Source organism: Sander vitreus, chromosome 17 (assembly GCF_031162955.1).
Source record: "Sander vitreus isolate 19-12246 chromosome 17, sanVit1, whole genome shotgun sequence".
In the NCBI taxonomy this organism is placed as follows: Eukaryota; Metazoa; Chordata; class Actinopteri; order Perciformes; family Percidae; genus Sander; species Sander vitreus.
In genome coordinates, this window is record NC_135871.1 from 29,609,275 (window position 1) to 29,633,089 (window position 23,815).

Genomic DNA, 23,815 nt, shown 5'->3' on the forward strand with positions numbered 1-23,815 from the left:
TGGTGGGTAAATGCACATTTCAGTGACACGCAGGACATGGACCCCGGTCTCCTGGGTGACAGTCCTTTGTTGTTTGATCCATCCAACCCCCCAACATGGGTCCTTATGTGATTTTATGGGCTTTCATACTACCGTTATCGCTTGTAATACTATGTCATCTTCACGCGCCGCGGAGCTGCTGCTCTGCCCAGTGCGTTGTACACACACGCTGCGGGGGTGCTTATGGCGTCGTATCAGACGCTGACAGCCGATGACCAAGCGTCCGTATTTTACGAGTTGGGAGGGAGAACGGGTTGGAATAAAAGTAGGAGAAGACTTTTCGCTTTTTTCTTTTAGGGCGCTTTTTAAATGAATCGTCGTTGATATAGACTCAGTAATGATACGGATTATTTTCAGATCACGTGTACAGGAAATAGTCATAGCCTACCTACATTTAATTTTCTAAGTGAAGAAACAACCTTTTTTTACTTTTAAGTTAAAGGTAGTACATAAAAACATTCAAATTAAGATTTTGTGTTTGACTTGATATTTTATGGCATTTATTTGTATTAAATGATAGTTTGGCTTTGTCATTCCTAACACTGAATATATTCTATGTGTTCTTCCTGTCATACTTTACTCATTCTATTCTTGCACTTATTCTATTCTTTGTTTGATTCCTTCAGTTCTTTCTTCATTCATTCTGTCTTTCATTCATTCTTTCTGTCGTTTTTTCTTTGGCTTTATTTATTAATTTATTTGTATTTCTTTCTTTCTTTCTTTCTGTTCACTAACTTTGTCTTTCCCACTTTTATTGTGTAGCCAAAGCTCCTATTTCCCGTTACTCTGTGTGTGTGTGTGTGTGTGTGTGTGTGTGTGTGTGTGTGTGTGTGTGTGTGTGTTCTTGTTTAACTATAGTCGTGGGGTTCAACAACCGGGAATACAGTATACTTGTGGGGTCCCGACAGCTTTGTGGGCCCAAAATGCTGGACCCCACAAGGTTAAAGGGCTGTTTGAGGGTTAAGACCTGGTTTTAGGATTAGGGTTATGATGAGGTTCTGGTTAGGGTGAGGGTAAGGGTTAAGGTTAGGCATTTAGTGGTGATGGTTAAGGTTAGGGTAAGGGGCTAGGGAATGCATTATGTCAATGATGGGTCCCCACAAAGATAGTGAGACGCACTGTGTGTGTGTGTGTGTGTGTGTGTGTGTGTGTGTGTGTGTGTGTGTGTGTGCGTGCGCGCACTAGGCGCCTCCTCCTCCTCCAAACATGGCGCCGGCCCGCAGCGCTGCTGCTTCCCCGACAGACGACGCGCAGAGAGGGAGAGACGGAGGAGAAGAAGGAGAAGGAGAAGGAGAAGCGGTCAACAACTCACCCTGAACGTGTTTTTCTTTTTTGTTTTTTTATTAATTTTTTAAAACGAACAAAACTTCACACTCTTTAAGCTTTTCCGGCGGAGACTTTACGTGCAGCTTTTTGGAGACGTTTACGCGCCAGGCTGTGCGCGCAACGGAGAGCCCACCTGTCCGACGAAGGTACACTTCACTCCAGTTTCTTCGAGGATGTGAACGTGCCTGATTAACCGTGGAATACCGGAGCAGAGCGAGCAGACAGACGGGTAGCTCTGGGAAAAAAACATGTGCAGGAACACAGAGGCTGCAGAGGACTGACTCTTTCCAGGGACGGAGGGAGAAAACAACAACTTCTTTCCGCTCTTCCACACCGAGAGGATGGATGGAGAACATTTTTCGCTGTCAGGAGTTGAGAGGGAAAGAGAGAGGCTTCCGCCAATTTACAACAGGTCCGCTCCTGCTGTAAGAAAACTGCTTTTTCTCCTCATGTATAGTCCAACAAAGTGATTTACACCATCATTTCTGTCTTTGATGTGCACAAAATACGTTTGTGTTTGTGTTGGTAGAAGTAGTAGTAGTACATACAGATAGTAGTGTAAGTCAAAATGGGAAAGGAAACAGTATAGCATCCAATAAGCATCTTCTATTGATTTTTGTTTATTTGAAATAACAATGTAAGTCTATGTATAAACTGCAGGGCGCATTGAACTACAGGCAATTTTATATTCATCCTTTTGCAAAAAAATAAAATAGGTAGACATTTATTTTTTTATAAACCACATTTCAAAACACTTTATTACTTGTGATACAAGTCTGAATGATGCTTCTTGTTTTACTGTAATGATTTGTACTGTTTTGGCTAAAGTCGTTATGCTTTATTATTATTATTATTTTTTTTATATATAAAAACCATGATGCAAACAACGTGACACATAATTAGGGAACACAGCACGATCATCTGCATTAGGGATCGACCGATACTGGCTTCTCAAGGCCGATATACCGATTATAAGTAGTTAAAAAATAAAAAATTAAAATCTTTCAGTCAAAATGAAGATTTTGGAATGTTACAAACTCCAACAAAAAACTTTGTTTAAATGTTTTAAGCAATTATTTAATGAATTAGAAACTTTCAACATCACACCCAGTAACAGAGAGTCAGATAGTGATGTGGGGGGGGGGGAGACATTAAGGCAGACTCAGTGGTGAGTGAAACCGAAGCAGAGGGACAGACACAGAGCTGTAGCCGAGCCAAAGTAGAACACTTCTTAATTCAATAAAGCTTTAGTGTTTAACTTTTTTATATTAATGAACGTCCGTTACATTCAAGCCATTGCCAAATGATTTTCTACTAAGCTAATTAAGACTATCAGCTCCACACAACTCTCTCTGGATCTCTCAGTATGACTATGTTCAGAAGATTGTGGCGTCCGGTGACTTTCCTGCGCAGAAACTCAAGAGTCCATCATGTTTTTTTAATCCTCCGTGTCCTCCTTGGCTACTAGCATCTGTGTGTAGGAGGGGTGGGGACGGTGCACGATCACGGAAGGCTTCTATCATGTTAGTCTCGCTTTGCCAGACCCTCCTCCAAAGGGCGCTGAAGGAGGGTCTGGCTACTCCACATAGCATTCGGGGATGGGAGAAAAACGTGCTCTGGTTTATTAGCATTTCTTTAAAGAAATCAGAATCGTCATGGGCGGAGCTAAACTCCGCACAGAGCCGCTGCAAAATAGTTGTGCGAGAGAAAACTCAGATTGGACAGATAGTCTAGCTAGCTGTCTGGATTTACCCTGCAGAGATCTTATTTTTTTTAATTTAATTTTATTGGTTTATTTAATAGGGACCATGCATATTTATGAACATTGTTGTATAAAAAACACCATGTAAATATGCCAGAATTAATTAGTAAAAATAACTACTTTTCATCTGCAGTCCCTAGGCAGGTGACATAGGATTAACATAGAGACAGACAAACAGACTAATGTTTCTCACTTGATCCCGAATCATTATATAAGGACATTTGTAATATTCGACAGATTCTGCTGGTTATCTTCTGAACTTTAACTTGCAGTGTATGGGGGGGGGCATATCGAAGTGTGGGGTCTGGGATTCCTCCCCCAGGGTTATTTGGGCACAGTCGCTACGCACGCACTACACACTGCGCGGGTCGATGAAAGATGAGAAAAGTCTCTCTGCATGTTCTACAGTATAGTTTGCTAGTTTACTCGACCCCATATTTGTGAATACAAATATCTGAAGTGAAAGTTCTGTCACATAAATATATTGTTGCATATCATTGCACATTTTTAAGTGGGTATATGGGTGTACCTGCGTATCACGTAGACTACACCACTGCTGACAGCTTTAGTTACTAGTTACTTTACACATTAAGATTCCTGCACACAATAAATCTGATGTTTTATTCTAAAGTAAACTAGCCAACAATATAACGTCCTACAAGTCCAGCTGAGATGATCAGACCATTAAACACACAACTGGTTGGATCCTTCACACTTTCTACAATGGGAGGATTCTTCTGCATTGAGTACTTCTAGAAGATTTTTTGGGGCATTTTAAGCCTTTATTTGATAGGACAGCTGAAGACTTGAAACAGGAGAGAGAGGGGGAATGACATGCAGCAAAGGGCCGCAGGTCGGGATCAAACCCGCCGCCCCTGTGTCAAGGACTGAACCTCTGTACATGGGGCGCATGCTCTACCAGGTGAGCTACCCAGGCGCCCCAAGTGCTTTTACTTTTAATACTTTAAGTACATTTTCCTGATGCTACTTACATACTTAAGTAACATTTTCAATGCACTTGTAACAGAGTATTTCTACAGTGTTACTGTGTTATTAGTACTTTTACTGCAGTAAAGGATCTCAATACTCCTTCCACCGCTGCTAGTAACTACAGCTGTCAGATGAATGTAGTGGAGTAAAAAGTACAATATTTCTCTCTGAAATGTAGCGGAGTAGAAGTAGAAAGTAGCACAAAGAGAAAAGACTCAAGTAAAGTACAAGTACCTCGACATTTGTACTTGAGTACAGTACTGGAGTAAATGTACTTAGTTACATTCCACCACTGGTGACAGCCAACTGAAAGACTGTAGTTTTGTGGAAAAAGTGATGTCCCTGTGTTACATAACGCCCCCCTGACATCATGGCTGCAGCAGTGTCTGATGATGTCATCGTCGTGTTTCTGAATTGCACTGCAGCGAGCCGAGTGCTGGTGTCTCGCTGTGTTTAAAGTTTTTGCTCCTCGGTGTCACTCCGGAGCAGACTGGTGGGGGCTTGCAGGCTTGGTTGGTTGGTTGATGTCATCTCCATTGTGTCAGGGAGCAGGAATGTGCAGATCCGACGGTTTTTGACCATTAAACAGTCGGTCATTGCTCAGACTGACTCTGGTTGTGTCTGGAAATGCCATAAAGCGGGCTGCATGCGTTTCTCTCGCTGCAGCTCGTTCTCTCTGGAACTGATTCTCTGTTTCCTCCTCCAATGTTCTTCTGCAACGTCAAGCTTAGATCTGAGGAAACTCAGGCCAAAGTAGGGCTGTCAAAACTGGCCAAAGTAGGGCTGCCGTTCGATTGTTCGTTCTAAAAAAAACACAGAGGTTTGAATATATTCAAATACCTACCTTTTTGCGCATTATGTCCATAAGAGGGCAAACCAATACAACGGCAGACATCGTAGGCGTAGATTTCAAGCTCCATGATGCAGAGTTGTTTAAGCCGCTACAGAGCTTCATGACGCCAGCTACAGACCTCCGTTGTATCAGTGGTAGTTGGTGGTTGAGTAAGTTACCCCAAAATAGGTGACTTTGAGCCGGGTACAGAGCACCGCGAGCTGATGCTCGTTTCGGCGGAATTTACGGTTAAATTTAGTCCACAAAATATGAGCGTTTTACCGCGACAGAAGAGAAGATTAGGCTCCAAAACAACCAGTTAAGATTAGGAAAAAGATCGTGGTTTGTATTAAAACTCCCAGGGAACACACATTTCCTGGGTAAAAGTCTTTAGTTTTTCCCGGGAAGTGAACTCCGCTCCCTGGCTTCAATGTCCTGTACGCGTTAACGCCCACCCCCCCGACCTTCTCCCTACGCGGCCAGCCGTGTTCTTATACATAGGGTTGGGCTTCGTTTGGATTTCAACTAATCTGATTCCAATTCTGATTCTTCCTTTAGATTCCGGTTCTCATCGATTCTCGATTCCGATTCTTTGAGGGGTGGAGTTGAAACGGGTCACGTGCCTATTTCACAAATAAGAGGAACGTTTTATTATGATTCAGTGGTGGTTTGCATTTCAACAGGGCTTTTTCAACGTCACATAAATCCTCACTAGAGAGCTGCTTACTGTGCTCCGTGTCTGCAACACAACAACCACATGGACGCTACTGAAACCAAAACGTGCACATTTTAAATTTGGAACCGATTTGAAACCAAATCCTCCAAACGATTCCAATAAAGAAACGATTCCACTGGAATCGTAATTTCTGAAACGATTCCGACTTACAGCGCTTAACTTTTCGCTGCTTTTTGAACGAATGGTTCACGAGAACAGGCTGAATAATTCTACACTACATCACTTAGAGGTGAATGGACGAACCATGTGACTACATGTCTTGAGAACGTTCCTTGTTACTGAAACGTCGACCAAATTTAACCAACGCAGAGGATACAAAGCAAGTGTTGTGCGTCAGGGCTGCAACTCACGGTTATTTTCATTGTCGATTAATCTGTCGATAACTTTGATAGTTGTTTGGTCTCTAAAATGTCCGAAAATGGGTAAAAATGTAGAACAGGGTTTCCCAAAGCCCAAGACGATGTCCTCAAATGTCTTGTTGTTTTGTAGCTCTACTCTTTGCAATGATTGCTGTCTATCTGTATTATGAAACAAGCTTTGTGTGTCTGTGTTATGTGCAGATCAGTTATTATTACAGATTCTTTGATCCGATCTGAATGAAGCTGTTGTACCTGAAAAGTGCTCTCGCAGAGAGACGGAGCCTCTGTCAGACGACACGAGATGAATGTGCACACGCGTTTGTGTACTATACATGTATGTCTATTTGTACGTTGTGTCATAACTCTGGAAACTCAACCTGTTGCCTTCTGAGGTTGTTTCTCCGGACACAAACTGTCCTTTGTTTTCTCTTCACGATGCTGTGTGCAAGAGAGAAAACAGTATGTAACTAAGTGTGTGTGTGTGTGTGTGTGTGTGTGTGTGTGTGTGTGTGTGTGTGTGTGTGTGTGTGTGTGTGTGTGTGTGAGTGAGAGTGCTGCGCGCCGATGCCAAGAATTTGTTCCGATTTTTCCTCGAGGTTTTATTTCTTTGGAAACTGATACATTTTAACAGATTATCTGTCTTCCTGCTCCTTCTGTTCTGCAGCCCCTGAACACATTGGTGGTGTGTGTGTGTGTGTGTGTGTGTGTGTGTGTGTGTGTGTGTGTGTGCGTGCGCGTGCGTGTGCATGTGTGCTGTGCGCCGATGCCAAGAATTTGTTCCAATTCTTCCTCAAGTTTTTCTTTCTTTAGATTCAATATATTGGATTAACCGTCTTTCTGCTCCTTCTGTTCTGCAGCCCCTGAACACATCGCTGGTGGTGTGTGTGTGTGTGTGTGTGTGTGTGTGTGTGTGTGTGTGTGTGTGTGTGTGTGTGTGTGTGTGCGTGCGCTGCTGTCAGGAGCGGCTGCTGTGCATCTGTTGATCTCTCCACCTTTCATCCCTCCTCCTCTTCTCTTCCTCCTGTATGCTCTCCATCTATTTGTACATTCCTTTTTTCTTCCCCTGTTTCCTGTCCTCTTCTCCTTCTGTCATTTGTTCTCCTCTATTTTCCTTCTTTTATCCCTCATGTTTATTTCTTCTCTGTCTTATCTACATCATTGTCCTTTCTATCATTACTTATTTCTCCCTTACTCATTTTACTTCTTGACTGTTCTTGTTGTATACTTCTGGATCTCACACTTTCCCATATGCTTTTTTATTTATGAATGTGTATATACTGTAGAAACTGAATTGCCCTTCGGGGATAGATAAATAAAGAATGTATCTGTAATTCCTATCCCTTTTTCTAGTTCTTTTTCTTTTCTTGAACCCTCATATCTCCCTTCCCATGCCTCATTCCCACTTAGGCCTTACTTCATTCCCTCTCTCCTTTTTGTTGTGCAATTTCCTCCCCAAATCCCTCCTTCCTCTCCTCTCCTCTCGTCTCTCCGTCCTCCTCTGCTTTGCACTTGCGGCTCTTCTGCAGCTTGCAGAGACTTTGTGTGAAAAACCAGAAGAGCAGACGGCGATCGATCACAGGGAACACGTAGTAAATGTTATTTTAGATCAGTTCGGTTCGTATTGTATCTCAATTGTCTGGATTCCATTCGGGTGAGGAAACCTCAACATCTAGGAGTCGCTCTGGTCAATATATTTGTTCAAATTGTTTGCTAACTTAGATAGATAGATAGATAGATACTTTATTCATCCCGAGGGAAATTTTAGGCATCCAGTAGCTTAGACAACCATAACACAACAAACACACATCTCACATACATAAAAATCACTCACAGAAATGTAAAGAGTTAAAGGTGCTATGGTAGACTGTGTGCATTGGTGGTAGCGCAAAAGAGAACAGTGCAGGGATTGAACAGTTGTCGGTCACTGGGAGATTGTAGCTACTTGGATTTTTCTTCAATATAAAGAAAAGTGTATCAAAGAATATACATTTACAAATACAAATCAGCATTGGTATTGATAAAAATGTACATTTTTGGACATTTCATGCCTCTTTTTTTGTCAGTAATAAAATGCAAAATGTTTGTGGAAACTGGAGCTCTAGTTTCTAAACGTGTTATAGCTTCAGTCACTGTAGATGCCTTTTTAAAGTAGCTTTCATGTATATTACTGATAGGTCTGATGTATTAATATTATTGATATTGTTGCCTTATTGCAGATATATCAGTGAATATTTTGGCGGAGAAGTACATATCGATTGCAGTGCAGAGAATTGCAGCATTACATTTACATGCAAAATGTGTATTTGATTTTTCTTACTGTTATCTTGGATAATAAAGGTAAAATATTCCTGTAAAGTTTCAAAGTAGATTTACATTTCCGTACATCCATGCCAAAAAGGTTTTTCAGTGTTATTTGTGAATGTAAAAAGTATTTAAAAAATGTATTACGATCTTTACTTTCCCTAGTGTAGCGTAATCAACAACATGTTCACAGGCTGGTTCGTTGTTTGTGTCCCTCATAATGTCTCCAACATCAGCAGCAACATGTTTCTTCTCTGTTTCTATGTGGTGCTGATGATGTCATCTTCCCGCGCCAGGGTTTTGGGCGAGGAGCGAAGCAGCCGTTTCCGTCTCTGAGCACCTTCATCTCCACGCTGAGCCAGAGGAGGGACGCAGGGGGGCGGGGCTTAGCTGGCGGCATGACGGGCGGCCTGAGCAGCACCCACTGGCTCCGACACGGTGAGTTCAAGTCCAAATGTTCTTCTCTATTGTCGTTAAACACAGCGCTCGAGCCTGATGCATTGGTAAGGCACATTATTTTGGCCCAATCAAATTATACTTTGTTAATCAGTTTTAGCAAGATGGAAATGCTCCAGAAAAACCATATTACCATAAGCATCCAGACTTTGAAGAGACATTGTGTGAATTGGGCCTACTCAAAGGAAAACAACATGTTTCATACTGTTGCACCTCCTCACTAGTCTATACCCAAGTCCTTCCACTTCTGGGATTGCTCCGTTGCCGCCAGATATTACGCCGGATGTCCATTTCGGCCGGATGTCCGTCACCTTCCTCTTTCTTTGTGTTGGCGTTCTAACCTCCGGTGGATTTGTGAGGACTATGGTTAACTGCTCCTCAGATCTCTGCAGGGTAAATCCAGACAGCTAGCTAGACTATCTGTCCAATCGGAGTTTTCTGTTGCACGACTAAAACTACTTTTGAACGTACACATGTTCCACCAAAACAAGTTCCTTCCCGAGGCTATCTTGCGATGGCACCTTGCCTCCGTCCGGCGCTTAGCACCGCCCAAGACGATTGTGATTGGTTTAAAGAAATGCCAATTAACCAGAGCAAGTTTTTCTCCCATCCCAGAATGCTGTGTGGACTAGTAGACCATCCTCCGCAGCGCTGTGGAGGAAGGTCAGGCAATGCGAGACTACCTCCTCACTAACGTGTGCCTGTGACATTACATGTTTACTGGCGGCGCTTGTGGTAAGCAAAATTTTCGATACTGGTACCGATACCGTGACTTTGTTACCGGTTCCTAAACAATACTTTTTTTTTCTATTTAAAATGATATGGCATGGATGTCATGAACCGCACCCAGCCAGAGTGCTCTGATTAGACTCGGTCATTCTCCTAGTAAACCAAAACTCTGTTACATAGAGCATTCTCCTACCGTGCTCCTCATGTGTTAAAGGTCCCATGGCATGAAAAATTTACTTTATGAGGTTTTCTAACATTAATGTGAGTTCCCCCAGCCTGCCTATGGTCCCCCAGTGGCTAGAAATGGTGATAGGTGTAAACCGAGCCCTGGGTATCCTGCTCTGCCTTTGAGAAAATGAAAGCTCAGATGGGCCGATCTGGAATCTTCTCCTTATAACATCATAAGGGGAAAGGTTACCTCCCCTTTCTCTGCTTTGCCCGCCCAGAGAATTTCGCGAAGCATGGCAGTTGGTCAAGGCCACAACCCCACCCTCCATCTTGCCCACCCTCTCTCCTCCTTAATAGCATTTAAAGCTACAGACACAGAAATGGCACATCCTAAGGAAAGCTCATTGTGGGACTGGCTCTAGTGGCTGTAATTCTGCACCAAGGCTGAATTTCAGGAAAGAGACTTCAGATACAGTATTAGGGGACCACTAAGGTCTATATAAAAGAGACTTCAGATACAGTATTAGGGGACCACTAAGGCCTATATAAAAGAGACTTCAGATACAGTATTAGGGGACCACTAAGGTCTATATAAAAGAGACTTCAGATACAGTATTAGGGGACCACTAAGGTCTATATAAAAGAGACTTCAGATACAGTATTAGGGACCACTAAGGCCTATATAAAAGAGACTTCAGATACAGTATTAGGGACCACTAAGGCCTATATAAAAGAGACTTCAGATACAGTATTAGGGACCACTAAGGCCTATATAAACGCATCCAAAAAGCAGCATGTCATAGGACCTTTAAAGAAGCTCACTCAGGTGACATTTCTTAACCCCCCCCCCACACACACTCATTATACTACAGCCAACCATAACACACCATCCTTTCCGCGTCCCACACAAACAAACCTTTTTCACTCATTCTCTTATGGTGCTCGTTTTGTATCGTTTATTATAACTGCTTTAATGCTGTTTGATTGTTTTGTTGCTGTCTGTTATGAGTTTCTATAATTGTAAAGAGCACTGAGACCATGTCTAATAGGGATTTTAAACTTTAAATACATTTGATTGATTCATTTCAAAGCAAAGGTTAAAGCAGCTCAGAGTGGCCAAACTGCAGCGTGAATGCCGGGGTGGTGTGTTCACTGTCTGTCTTTGTTCCTGCCGTGGTCTCCGTCTCGTCCAGGATGTAATGATGTGTTACTTCCTCTGTTTACACTACGCTCTGTTTATGTTGAGCTGCTAGCAATGCCATCGAAGCAGCAGCTCCAAAATGGAAGGTTTTCAGAACAAACAGAAAAAAAGAGAAGAGGAAGAAAAGCTGTTTTATGTTTTCCAGTTTTGCATGCCGTGCATTAATAGAACTTTGCAGTATGCAGAAACATCTCAGGATCACACTTCTGATTAGATAGAAACAGGCGTCTTTATGGCGCGATACACATCTCAGCTGACCCACGGCTTCTCTTCTTGACGTTCTGCCATTTTAACTTCATGGTTCAAGAAGAAATTTCAGATTCTCTGTTGAAATGTGTTCAACTATTCCCCCTGCTCAGCATGTTTCAAGAACAATTTAAAAAAAGAAAGTTTAGTTGTTTGTTAGGGTTTCAGGAAAAAAAGAGAAGAATCTTTATGGGGCGATTCAGGTCCCATCTGACGTTCAGCTTCTTCTTTTTTGATTTTCTGCCATTTCTACTTTATGGTTCAAGAAGAAATTTCAAATCCTCTCTTTAAAAGGTGTTCCAAAATTCTCCCTGCTCAGCTTGTTCCAGGAAAAATTTGAAAGTTTAGTTGTTTGTTAGGTTTACAGGAAAAAAGAGGGAAAAAAAGCTGTTCGTGTTTTCCAGTTGGTGACAGAGTATTTACCTTCACAAAAGTGCTTTTTTTTTGCTACTAAAAGGCTCTGATTATTACTCTAAATGTCTGACAACATTATGGAAAGGATCCCTACAGAGATAGACCTTTTTAAAACCTCTTTAAGACCGTTCTGTTTAACCAGAAACAGCTCTGTAGTCTCTAGCACTAAACCCACCAGACTCCATTTAAAAAAGCAATACTTTCAGCGTGTATAGAGCCAACATATTTTCACATGTAAATTGGTAATCTATGTTTATTTCAACCAAAACTAGAGTTGTGATGGTTGGAAAAGTGGAAAGACGACCAAAAACGGCCTTTCATAGTTTTATTTTGGGTCTGTCGATTTTGAATGAAGTGTGTTTTACAATGATAAAATTACTGTTTATTAGAGCCCGACCGATAAAGGATATGTAAGGCCGATACCAATACAAATATTTGATGATTTAAAAATCCGATATTCCGATATATCGGTCGAAATATATATATATATATATTTTTTAAATCCAGAAATGCATAACAAAACATAAACAGATTTCCTTAACATTATTTATTTGAAGTTATTTATGAGTCCTCACTAAAATAATATGATAATGCAGTTAAAAAATAATAGTTTGTTTTATTGTCTCAACAGAATAGAGGAGCATCAAAATATATTAAAGTTCTGATAAATATAATGTATAAAAATACAAACTTAAGAAATGAAACTTAAAGTCCTTTGAACAAAAAGACAATAACAACAAAAAAAAAACAAAAAAAGTGTTTCCAACAGGGACGTTGTAGAGCGCCCTCTGGTGGACAGACTACGCAACGCCAACACTCAGAACATGGTTGAAGGGTGTTTCGTCTATTTTTATTTAATTTTTTTAATATTCAATTATCAGAATCATTTGTCATTTGTCATAAATAATTCCGATGAATAAAAAAAAGCCGATATATTGGTCGGGCTCTACTGTTTATTTACATGGAGTCTGGTGGGTTTAGCGAACACAATTGTTTTTATGTTTAAAAAAAGGATCTTACTCTTTAACATGAAGTTCAACCTCCTTAGAAATCCTTCCCATAATATTGTCAGACACTTAGAATATTAATCTGAGTCTGTCAGCGGCAAAACGAGCACTTTTGTGAAGGTAAATACAAGCTGGACAGTTGTCCTATTAACTTACATTGTAGCTTGTTTCTCCGCTGCTGACTGCAGCGATCTCTCTTAATACTGGACCAATGTCAAAGATTGTTTTTCCCATCAGTCACTTAGACACTAAAACATAGGAACATAGGGTCCATGTTGAGATAAGCGGTAGTTACCCTTTAAAGAAAGAAGATAACCAACGGATTTTTTGATTTCCTGCCATTTCAACTTCATATTTTAAGATTCTCTGTTGAAAGGTGTTCAAAATATTTTCCCTGCTCAGTCTGTTTCATGAAAAATGAGAGTTTACTTTGAGTTTGATCGAGAAAATAAATCATTAGCGACGGAAATGTAATGAAATCAGAACCATCATGACAACCAAGATGACAAACATGTCATGAGGTTCTTTATTGTTTATTCGCCATCAGTGTTTTGACATGAAAGGGAGCGTTGCTTCCTGTCGAAGGCGAGGTTATTCCTGACTGCCGTGTGAATGCAGACTGAGCCGAGTCCGCTTTGTCACCACGACTACTGATGCCAGAATAATTATGCAAACCTCCGCCCCAAATGAAAACCATATGGTGTGTTAACACACACACACACACACACACACACACGCAGACAGAAGATAGTGCAGCGTTCCTCAGGCCCGTTACAGTCGCCGGCCCGCTGGATAATCACTACAATTTGCTGTTTCATCTGTTAAGTATTACACGAGGTTTGTATTTCCTTTGAATATTGTCAATTATGGCTGAGCTGAGCAGAGGTCCGTCTGAGTCTCATTACAAGATTGAAAACACAATGACACCTTTTCTAAAGGAAAAAAAAAAAAAAAACTAGCACCAAAGTCCAGCTTGTTATGGAAAAAGATTTCAAACTTTATTGATCTCAGCAGGGGCACTGGGGCACTGCGGCAGGATGCAGCCACTGCATCTACAGAGAAGAAAATAGCACAATTGGTTGCTTTATTATCACATCTGTTTTCTCTCTTGTTCATAAATTCAAACGTTTCCCAAGTAAATGAATTAACCCTGCCGCTGTTCTAGACTTTCCAATGGTTACTCTACCGAAAAGATGAAATTCTGATGGTGAAACAAGTCATTTTCCAGGGTTTAGACACTCTAGTCTATAGGAAAAAGTCATTTTTGGGCCAGAGCCTATTACTGCCTGACACACCTGGAAGTTGCAGTTCAACTGATTGTCAGAATACACGATGCAGGGCCTCATTGCCACCTTGAACAACTTGAGCAAGTTATCTCGCTCAACTGGATAAACCGGCACGATAAAGGCGAACGACGGCAACATATCGCGAAAGACCTTGAACAGACTAAAGTCTGACACTATCTCACATCTGAAGACGATCATCTCACATCTAGCGTTAAAGACCGTCATAATACGTAAAGACTGGGGATCTTGCAGAGTCACACATTGCAAGACTACAACTAGGTTTGGTTTGAAAAATGTAACCAAGCTAGCTAGCTACAGCTAGCATTAGCTGGTAACTTAAGGGAAAGTTTCCAGATTTTCTGTTCTGCCGTACATGCAGATGAATGTCTCCAGTACCCGGAGGTCTGCGTTTAACCGCCGGTAAAACTCCCGTTGGATGACTCGCTTCAGAAGGGTTGAAAATCGTCAACTCTCCCTCTTTAGCATTTACCTTAGCGCAGCGCCATAGCAACCATAAACAACTCTGGTTCTAGCTCTAGCTGGGTAGATGCTAGATCGGAGCTGCTAGATGTGTTGACGTCAAAGGACGTGCCTCATGGCCTTCCTTATTCTGCCTCTGATTGGCTAACCCTGGTATTCTTACCCTAACCCTAACCCGTCCCCACTCCCCATGCCTAAACCTAACTACGTCAACCGTTCTAGCAGATCCAAATTAAGATCTACCCTCTAGCCGTTTGCTGCTTCCTGTTTGGTGCGGGATGGAGCGCGCCCATAGGCGGACTGGCAACCTGGCAGCTCTGGCGAATGCCAGAAGGGCTGATGCAATTTTCGGCCGATTTGGGCCGCTGGAAAAAAGAAAAAAATTGCAGGCAACACTGGCGTTTCACAATAGTTTGACAAAAATATGCAAGACTGTACGTCTGAAGCCTGGAGCCTCTCGTCTGGTGCCGTCAGGCTTCTACTTTTCAAAATAAAAGCTGGCTAGTCTTCGTACTTTGGTGTTTTGGGTGTTTAAGTATGTAATATGTTTTAAATATGCAAGCATTTCCATTCTATTCTAAGATGGTGACATAATCTCAGGTGAGCCTGGTTTTTGCAAATTATAAAGCAAATAATCTCCCCGTCTGAAATTGGGCCGGTAAGGGATGGAATTGCCGCCCCTGAGCGCATCCATTGGTTGTTGATAATGTTCCCGTGATTTAACTTCACGACCAAGACTTAAAACTTATATATAAATTATTATTATTATTATATAAACTATAATATCGAACACGTTTGATTTTGTCGGAACGTCAAGATGGGAAAAAGAGTGAGTTTTTATGACCACCTAAAGCCAAACAACGGAGACGACGGAAGCGCCACGACTCTTGCAAGACTCTCAGGATTTCATTCCGATAGTTTGCGACAGTGGAATCGCTTGAAAAGTCTTCGCCGTTAGTTGAAAGAAAATATAGAAAACTGTAGTAGAAAACTGCACACACACAAAACTGTAACTGTCGTTCTTTTATGGTATTCAGTTCAACGTTCAATTTGTTCAATAAAAGAATGATGTTGGAATTGATTTCCTTTCATTTCTTCCAAATTCAACAAGCAAGTTCTTGTATTTCAGCAGAATACTGAAAGCAGCAGAAAGGCAGAACTGAAGTACACTTTAGTATCTGATTATTTATGCCAAGTATTATTGTTATCACGAGACTTTCCTCATGTCGTGCAGCCCTGCCGCAGATTCTGTTTGGCTCTGCTAATTAGACGGATTTGTTCAAATGCAGCAACAGCTGATCTTCAGTCTGATGTTTGTGGACTGCTCCATTCATTAAACCTCGGCGTGTTTGAATGAGTGGACCGTACTCGATGACAACACTCGAGGGAGATAACGAGCTCGTCCTCGTATCCCTCGCAAAGACATCAGAGGCTTCTGTTCAAGCAAACTTTGATAAAAGACGAAGAGAAGGGAGGAGGATGTCCTCAGAGGTCTTCAAGGAGGCTGTTCTGATGAAAGGGTGTCATGGCAACCGAGACTTGTTGCTGTCAGGACTCAATTGTGTGACGCACAAGCTGACAAAGCAGTGGAAGCAGTGAAAGAGGATTTTTTTCTCTGTGTTGTAGCGCTCATCAGCTCTACGTTTCTCTCTCTCTCTCTATCCCGCGGGAGGAAACGCCAATTTTCCCTCTGCTTCCATCACCTGCACTCATCAACACATTTCATGGCCAGGTTGCTATGAAACATACCTGACAAGCATCAGAAATGTTTAAAAACAAAAAAGCAACAAATGCAGCGACAAAAAATAGTCAAAAGCTTCGAAAAAAACGTCTTTCCCTTCTTTTATTCTGCCAAAGTGTTTAAAAGTGCCGCTGCTCACCTGCAACGGGAGCAACAGCAGCAGAAAGGCAGAACTGAATACACTTTATATATCTGTTTATTTATCGCAAGTAATACCATTGTCGCGATATTCAACAACGTTATCGCATACTTTCCTCATATAATGCAGCCCTAGTCAACACTAGTGCCCAAGCAATGTGAAAAACCATTTTTAATAACCCCATGGTCTTTTCCCTCTAAACCATCTAAAGCTCCTCCACTACTCTCACAGAAAGAAACACTTGGGTTCCTGTGATGTAACAGCTGTCTGTCGTGACCCTTTATCTTCAGGCTTGTACAATCTGTCCGTGCCTACAGAATGAGCACCCACAATGCACCTGGACAGGCCTGCTGGTGTCTGTTGTTACTGTGGAGACGGAGACAATATAGCAGGCTAATTATACAGAGGATGAATAGATGGTCAGAAGTGTGGGAGGATGGGGGGACGTGTGTGTGTGTGTGTGTGTGTCTGTGTGTGTGTGTGTGTGTGTGTGTGTGTGTGTGTGTGTGTGTGTGTCTCTCTGTGTGTGTGTGTGTGTGTGTGTGTGTGTGTGTGTGTTCTTGTTTAACTATATTCGTGGGGTCCAAAAACCGGGAATACAGTATACTTGTGGGTTCTGGACAGCTTTGTGGGGCCGAAATGCTGGACCCCACAACTTTAAAGGGCTGTTTGAGGGTTAAGACTTGGTTTTAGGATTAGGGTTTTTTATGGCATTTATTTGTGATGCCAGGTTAGGGTAAGGGGCTAAGGAATGCATTATGTCAATGACGGGTCCCCACAAAGATAGTGAAACACACTGTGTGTGTGTGTGTGTGTGTATGCGTGTGGTCACATAGTGCAGCCGCGACTCTGTGATTACACACTGATTGAGGGTAATAGCTGTGTGTGTGTGTGTGTGTGTGTGTGTGTGTGTGTGTGTGTGTGTGTGTGTGTGTGTGTTTGTGTTTTGTTCTCTGTCTCCCTTCGTCTTGCTGTACAAACGTATATATTCCCTACAACTCTCTATGTTTCCGGATAGGAACAGTAAAACCATTCCTGTTTTCTCTGCTGTCATGTTTTCCTTTTACGGTGGCCGAGACGTAATGCCAAAGGCACAAAAAAATTCCACACGTCACAACGTCATCAAAAGTCTGTGTTTACCATCCATTGTTTTGATTGAGGGACCCCTAGGAGGGACGCGTAATGCTGACTGAGTGGTGCGTTGTGTGTCTGCGGTGCAGGGAGAGAGCTGCCCCCGATCTGCAGCGATGTCCGTCAGAAGCAGCGGCTCTCCATCGACACTCTTCCCCCAGAAGTCAAAGCTCCGTTCCCCTCCGACCCCGTCATCCCGCTGCGCACCAAGACCACCAAGGAGTTTCAGTGAGTCCCTGAACATCAAGGCTGTTCTCCTTTTGTTTTCAGAATGGCTTTTAAGACATAGTAGCATGTTTCCTGCTTTTATGCAACCTTTTCTGATGTTTTATTCTTTTTATTGTATGTCATGCTGTTTTATTCTTGGTCCGTGATGTAAAACACTTTGGATTAGGGCTGGGCAATACATCGATATTATATCGACATCCATATATGAGGCTAGATATCGTCTTAGATTTTTTTTTAATGTTGTGATATGATAAAAGAGTTGTCTTTTCCTGGTTTTAAATGCTGCATTACAGTAAAGTGATGTCATTGTCTGAACTTCCTAGCTGTGTTAGTATTTGTCTTTACCTACTTAGTAACGTCATCTACATTATTGGTGATTATTTATCAAAATATCAAAAATCTCATTGTGTTAATATTTTGTGAAAGCCCCTACAATATCGCCACAATATTGAGTGTGTGTGTGTGCGTGTGTGTGTGTGTGTGTGTGTGCTGCCAGGGAGGACATGGAGCGTGCCGTCCAATCAGGTGACTGGAGGGAGGTGCGAGAGTTTTACCTGACCACCTTCGACTCGTTCATAGAAATCAACGCTGCCTTCAAGGTAGAACACACACACGCGCGCGCGCGCGCACACACACACACACACACACACACACACACACACACACACACACACACATTCTGGCTCTGAGCAGAATGCCTGCCTGTGTTAGATGCTGTTAAAATTTCACCAGACGCCGTAACCGTTTTTACGATGGGAAAGCATTGTTTTTTTTCCTCTGCTGTTTTTCTCCTTTTTCTTCTCTCATGCTCTCTCCTCCTCTTTCCTTACTCATTTTCTGTCCTCCCTCCTTTCCCAGCGAGAGGCCAACGGATCGTTCAACACCATCGACGACTCGGGAGTCAACGCCAAGTTTGTCAACGCCGTTTACGACGCTCTGCTCGGCACAGTAAGCACGTGACAACGAGACCCCGCCTACCAACACATACGCATAGATCATCACCACCTGTAACTGAGTTCATAGCATTTATGACGCTGTTTTAACGTGCGTCTTGGTGCGATCGGATCACAAATGGACAACGCTATGTAGCGGGCCGTTTTTTGGGGCAGTCTGTATCAGGGTTTTAATTTCCTGATAACCGATAAAGTTATTGAATTAAGAAGTGTTCTACTTTGGCTCGGCTACAGCTCTGTGTCTGTCCCTCTTCTTCGGTTTCACTCACCACTGAGTCGGACTTAATGTCCCCCCCACAACTAAATATGGCAGCCAATGTTTCCATTTCTTGTTGTGGGTCTCTAACATTCAGGAATGTTGACTCAATCTTGGTGATCCTTTATGTGTTGGACGTTGAACATGTTTTGGTGTGTGTGTGTGTGTGTGTGTGTGTGTGTGTGTGTGTGTGTGTGTGTGTGTGTGTGTGTGTATGCGCGTGCGTGTGTGTGTCTAGCCTCAGGACATCCAGAAGTCAGTGTTGAAAGGGATCATCAACAGCTTGCTGAGGGAGTGGAAAGGGTAAGTCCACCACTGTGACACTTTCTACATTTTATTTTTCGTCCATGTGCTTAATTTTATTTTCTACTTGATCTCTTTCTGCTTCAATGTCATTTCCAAGCAATACAAATTAACATCAGAGAGTTTATTCATTAAAACAAAAATCATAGTAAAATGGATGATTGGCAAGAAGGTAAACACAATAAAACAGAAACTGTAACTTTTAATAAGGAATATTCCTAATGGTTGATTTGTTTAGGTGCAGTAGTTAGACTGAAATTAAGAAATAATCTGAGATCCATCTCTGTTTTCTTCAGTACAGCTCTGTGACTTATTTACCAGGTTTTTGTTGTGCTACGTTGCAGCGCTGGGTGATATGGCTACAATCTTCCATCCCAAAATTGGTAATTTCATGCAGCGACTGTTAAACCAAGAGGGAAAACCAACTCTAGAGACATTCAACACAACTAAAGGAGGCAATGGGGAAAGCACCCTAAGGCTCTGAAAAATGGCAAAAATGTAAAAATAAATAAATAAATAAAACATTGAAAGAAGCGACCGTGACCTGTACAACTTACTAAGTGTAAAAAGTGCCAGAAAAAACAACAAAATGCGTCATAAAAAAGCATAAAAAAATGACAAAAAAGTGAAACAAACATCAATAAAGCGTCAAAAAACGTCGGAAAGGGATACAAAATGACAATAAAACGTCAGAAAAGGATACAATTTTTTTTTTAAAAGTGCCTAAAATGTGGCCAAAAGTGTCTCGATCAGTATATAAGTACATGTAGCATGTTTCCTGCTAACTCAATGAATAAATAGTCTATATGAAATAACAATATTGTAGTTCCTATTTTCGTGTGAACTAACTCTCTGAAGTTGTGCGCGTCCAAACAATGTTTTTTTCAATGTTTCTAATAATATACAGCGCAGAAATATGATTTGGATATTGGTGGCATCGGCAGAATCTCTGCTTTCGCGTTCTTTTTCATCTCAAGATCATTTGTCACTCACACTCCAAATTAGGAGACAGGGAACCTGTGCCTGTGCCTCTCTGTGCGTAATTGTTGGACTTGCTGTAGGGTGTGGGTTTTTAACGGTATGTACCGCCATATCACCCAGCCCTACGTTGTTGCGGCGCAGTCATTCTTTTGTGTGACAAGTTTTGTTCTGTGTGTTTTCTGATTTCAGGCCTCGGACAAAAGACGACCTGCGGGCTTATTTCATTCTGGTTCAGGTGAGACTGAAAATCCTCGAGACACAGTAAAGACAGTCAAAGGTTTCCTGATACACCGAAATAACGGACTCGTCACAATAAAAGCTCGGGAGGCGAAGATACAGAGCACAGTGGAGCTAAAAAAAACCTACATATTGAATAAACACTGATTATACGGTACTTATAAGTACTGTCCTGAAATAAACTCATGAAGCGAAAAGTCTGGATTTTTAGTTTAGATTAGCAGGGTGCGATTGGCTGGGGGGGGATGCGTGGGATTAACCCCTTTCTGGTCTACATATCCCTGCATATGCTGAATTATTTTTATCCCCGCCCCCAAAAGTGATTAATGCTACTTCAGCAATAGACCATATATTATATACCTAAAATAGAAGTATTTTAAACTAAGTAAAGCGCTGTAACGTGGTTTGTAGTGCTGATTCTGATCCATAAACATGATCCGTCCTGATTATTGTCTTATCTGTTGTGTTGGATTCAAGATGCTGTATGTAAGGTGGGATTTACCCGAGTGTGGGATCGATAGAGTCTATCTTATTTCATCATAATTCTGCAAGCTAGTTTAGGAAATCCATACTTTGACCTTGACCGGCTTTATATTACATTTTTTTTTCTTTTCTCATCAGTGCTGGGGCACAGAAATCTTTCCCTCGTACCTCCCTCTGCCCCCCCCCTCCTTTTCAGCCTTTATTATTCTGTTTTTTTGTGTTTGTTGGGTCCTTTCTTTGATCCTGTTTGATCCTGTATTCAATCTCTCCCTTTCTTTCTCTCTCTCTCTCTCTCTCTCTCTCTCTCTCTCTCTCTCTCTCTCTCTCTCTCCCTCTCTCTCTCTCTCTCTCTCTCTCCCGCTCTCTCTCTCTCTCTCTCTCTCTCTCTCTCTCTCTCTCCCTCTCTCTCTCTCTCTCTCTCTCTCTCTCTCTCTCTCTCTCTCTCTCTCTCTCTCTCTCTCTCTCTCTCTCTCTCTCTCTCTCTCTCTCTCTCTCCCTCTCTCTCTCTCTCTCTCTCCCTCTCTCTCTCTCTCTCCCTCTCTCTCTCTCTCTCTCTCTCTCTCTCTCTCTCTCTCTCTCCCTCTCTCTCTCTCTCTCTCTCTCTCTCTCGCTCCCTCTCTCGCTCTCTCCAGTCTGATTTCCATATATGGTTTTGGGGATTAGAATCAGATAAAGACAGGAATCCACAGTAGTTCCACTGTGGTTCCACGCTCCATCAACACACACACACACACACACACACACACACACACACACACACACACACACACACACACATGACTTTGTCCCATTTGACTTTGACGACTCGCCTCGTCTTCCAACTCTCATGAGAACACAACCGCACACGCACGCACACACGCACACACACAGATTGGGACTTGGTGAAGTCATGTTGGAGTTGAGGACTGGTGGTTTCCTGTATGATGACGACTCTCTCCGTTACGGACTCTGAAAGCTGCACATTCAACTCGTCTCTCTCTCTTCGTCTGTGTGGTCGAACCCTGTAAAGACTGAACACTCCTCTTTGGGATTATCTCACTTATTATGTCATGTGTTTTTTATCCTTATTAAATCCAAACAGCAATCTAACAGAAAGAACTTCATGTTGTCAAGGTCACAGTGAGTCATGTTTTTGACGGAAAAACACAACCAGATAATAGAATAGATCCAGCTCGAGTCTCCGTTTTCTTTTCACGGACGGGACAGAAAAACACTCCCAGACGTCAATTGTGCAAGCAGCAAAATACGACATATGGGTCAAACAAACACAGGACTTTGTCCGAGTCCCGTTTGAAACTAAAAGCGATTCTTGTTTTGAACGTCACGTTCGGCGCCACATGCGTAGTAACCTTCAAGAAGTGATGTAGCGTCTCACTAACCACGATCTCTTTCTAAGCTTACCTAAGTAATATTGGTGCCTAGACATAACCAAACACGTTCTGTGTCACGTGCTTAACCTTCAGGAAGTGAAGTAACGTCTCATTTTATACCAACCCACCATCTTTTTATCAACTTACCTAAGTCGTTTACAGTATGTGCCTAAACCTAACCAAACCGTGAGCGTTTCACAACGTTAAAGATATGTTTAAAATCACAACCTTTACGTTCAAAACCGCGATCGACGGTCTGGTCATATCTGGTTAGATATGAGGTCATATTTCTGCCACTGCTACGCAGCTTAGCCTGGCGCCCCCCTACGTACTTCCACTCAATTTTCATTCAGCCTTCAGTACTCCGTCTGGGTTTGCGGCATATTCACAGGTTTTCTCCGGCCAATCTTTACCGGTCCAATCAGCTAACAGAGGGCGTGGCTGAGAACGATGACGCTGAGGTCGTGCGCTGGTTTGAGTTGTAGTTCCGTAATGGCGGCGGAGAAAGATGCAAAGTAAAGCCTTTCACCCAGTGTTCCTTGGGAGTGTTTTAATCCAAACCACGATCTTTTTCCTAATCTTAACTAGTTGTTTTGGTGCCTAATCTTAACTTTTGTCACGGCAAAACGCTCCTATTTTGTGGACTAAATTTAACCGTAATCTCCGCCGAAATGTTATGTACCCGGCTCAAAGTCACCTATTCTCGGCTAAACACATTTACTAACTGTCGCTGATACGACCGAGCTGCGACGGAGGTCTGTAGCCGACGTCACGAAGCTCAGTTAGCGGCTTCAACAACTAGCAACTGCCGCTCGGCGTCGTAGAGCTCGTAGCCAGCCGGCGTCACGTGATCAACCGGCGGTCTCCTAATTTCTTAGGATATCATACGTCTTGGTGTGCATGCAGTTTCGTACAATATCATACGGACCCGTTCATAAGAATGCGTTGCTAGGGGCACTGTTTTATGAAAGGCTCCTGTGGGTCGTATTAGAGGGTAGGAACAAACGACTGATATCATCGTCTGGTTTGGAGGACTAACATTATGACATTATGACATCCATCGGTGTGTTGTGTTTGTGTTTTTTTTTCTTTTTGCCCCATCAGCCCAACTATTTATTATGCTAGCATGCAGACTGAAACTCCTGGGGTTTTGAGTGTGGTGATGGACACTTTTGTCCCAAAATGCAATGCACAACAGAAATGGAAAAACTGCTTTTAAGTTGTGTTCCAAAGTCACCAGCTGCACGTGTCCCGATACAGCTGGATCTTCTGAAGACACTAGTTTCAAGACCACGATATGACATATTGCTTTGTGTGTGTGTGTATTTTTGTGCGTGTGTGTCTGCGTGTGTATGTGTGTGTGTGTGTGTGTGTGTGTGTGTGTGTGTGTGTGTGTGTGTGTAGAACCCCCAGTATTCGAGCACCAGCACCTATGTGATCTACGCTCACCTGCTGAGGCAGATCGCAGCTCTGTCTGAGGCCGACCACCACTTCCTGGTTCATTGGCTAAAAAAGTAAGTGTGTGTCTGTAAGTGTGTGTGTTAGAGCTGCAAAGATGAATCGCTTAATTGATTAGTTGTCAACTATTAAATTAACAACAATTTTGAAAATAAATTCACCGGTTTGAGTCATTTTTTATGGAAAAAAAAAAAAGTTTCTTC

The 23,815-nt window shown here is 42.3% G+C and overlaps 1 protein-coding gene across 2 annotated transcripts in view; it reads left to right on the forward strand.

Annotated features, from left to right (window-relative positions):
* The first annotated feature begins 1,250 nt into the window (after positions 1 to 1,250).
* Positions 1,251 to 23,815, forward strand: part of hectd2 (HECT domain containing 2) — a 71,797-nt gene continuing 49,232 nt past the window's right edge. The window contains exons 1-8 of one of the 2 annotated variants that reach the window (XM_078273035.1): positions 1,251 to 1,790; positions 8,642 to 8,783; positions 17,433 to 17,571; positions 18,068 to 18,170; positions 18,430 to 18,519; positions 19,019 to 19,083; positions 20,254 to 20,299; positions 23,559 to 23,668. In XM_078273035.1, coding sequence (XP_078129161.1) covers positions 1,707 to 1,790; positions 8,642 to 8,783; positions 17,433 to 17,571; positions 18,068 to 18,170; positions 18,430 to 18,519; positions 19,019 to 19,083; positions 20,254 to 20,299; positions 23,559 to 23,668 — 779 coding nt within the window. In that variant the 5' untranslated portion in view covers positions 1,251 to 1,706. The remainder of the gene's footprint in view (positions 1,791 to 8,641; positions 8,784 to 17,432; positions 17,572 to 18,067; positions 18,171 to 18,429; positions 18,520 to 19,018; positions 19,084 to 20,253; positions 20,300 to 23,558; positions 23,669 to 23,815) is intronic. The other variant, XM_078273036.1, reaches the window with a different exon arrangement.